This window comes from Nestor notabilis, unplaced genomic scaffold (genome assembly GCF_000696875.1).
Source record: "Nestor notabilis isolate BGI_N333 unplaced genomic scaffold, ASM69687v1 scaffold13893, whole genome shotgun sequence".
Lineage (NCBI taxonomy): Eukaryota > Metazoa > Chordata > Aves > Psittaciformes > Psittacidae > Nestor > Nestor notabilis.
In genome coordinates, this window is record NW_009922462.1 from 1 (window position 1) to 723 (window position 723).

Here is a 723-nt window from a genome sequence, read left to right on the forward strand (position 1 = left end):
AATTCCCGTGTATTGCACAATAGCACTGAAATTGCTCTGGTTGCCAACTGGTTTCCAGTTCAAATCAGGTTTTCCTATATGTTGTTCTGCAATATACTGGTTATCACACACTGCTTAAGTGGGCAAAAAACAAATGCAGCCAAGCAGAAGAATTTGCAATTAAGGCATGATTAAGGGTAGAAGCATTTAATAACTGACTAATTAAAAAATGACATAAAATCCTCTTTTAATGAGATGGCTTCAAGTCTGCCTCGTATCTGTGAACGCTTCTCTTGCAGGTGGTTCTTTGAAATACTGGGATATCCCAAATCTTCCAAGGCCAACATCATCAATGGTTTGCTGATGACAGTTGTGTTCTTCGTGGTGAGGATTGCCGTCATGCCTGTCTATTACAGCCACGTCATTTCTTCCTTTGGAACAGAGGCTTTCCACAGGTTAGGATTTGCAGCCCAGAGCGCCTGGATTGTCTCGAGTGTTGTCTTGGATGTTATGAACGTGATGTGGATGGTCAAAATTGCAAGAGGATGCTACAGAGTCATCTGTCTTATCGGACGGGAGGAAGTCAAAACCCACAGAAATGGCAAATCTGACTAGAAATCACACACACAAAACGCACTTTCTGCTGTGAAAGTCACCTGGGTTCACTGAAACAGTGCACATTTCTGCCATGGAATGATCCTCTTCAGAAAACAAGGTATTACCTCTGCACTGACCTTACTCTTT

At 42.3% G+C, this 723-nt stretch overlaps 1 protein-coding gene across 1 annotated transcript; it reads left to right on the top strand.

Moving 5' to 3' along the window:
* Window positions 1–278: 278 nt before the first annotated feature.
* LOC104403471 (transmembrane protein 56-B-like) lies at window positions 279–696 on the top strand (the record flags this gene model as incomplete). Its single annotated transcript, XM_010011617.1, has 1 exon — window positions 279–696. A coding segment is annotated over one exon (316 nt), but the record flags the coding sequence as incomplete, so codon positions are not given.
* Window positions 697–723: the final 27 nt, after the last annotated feature.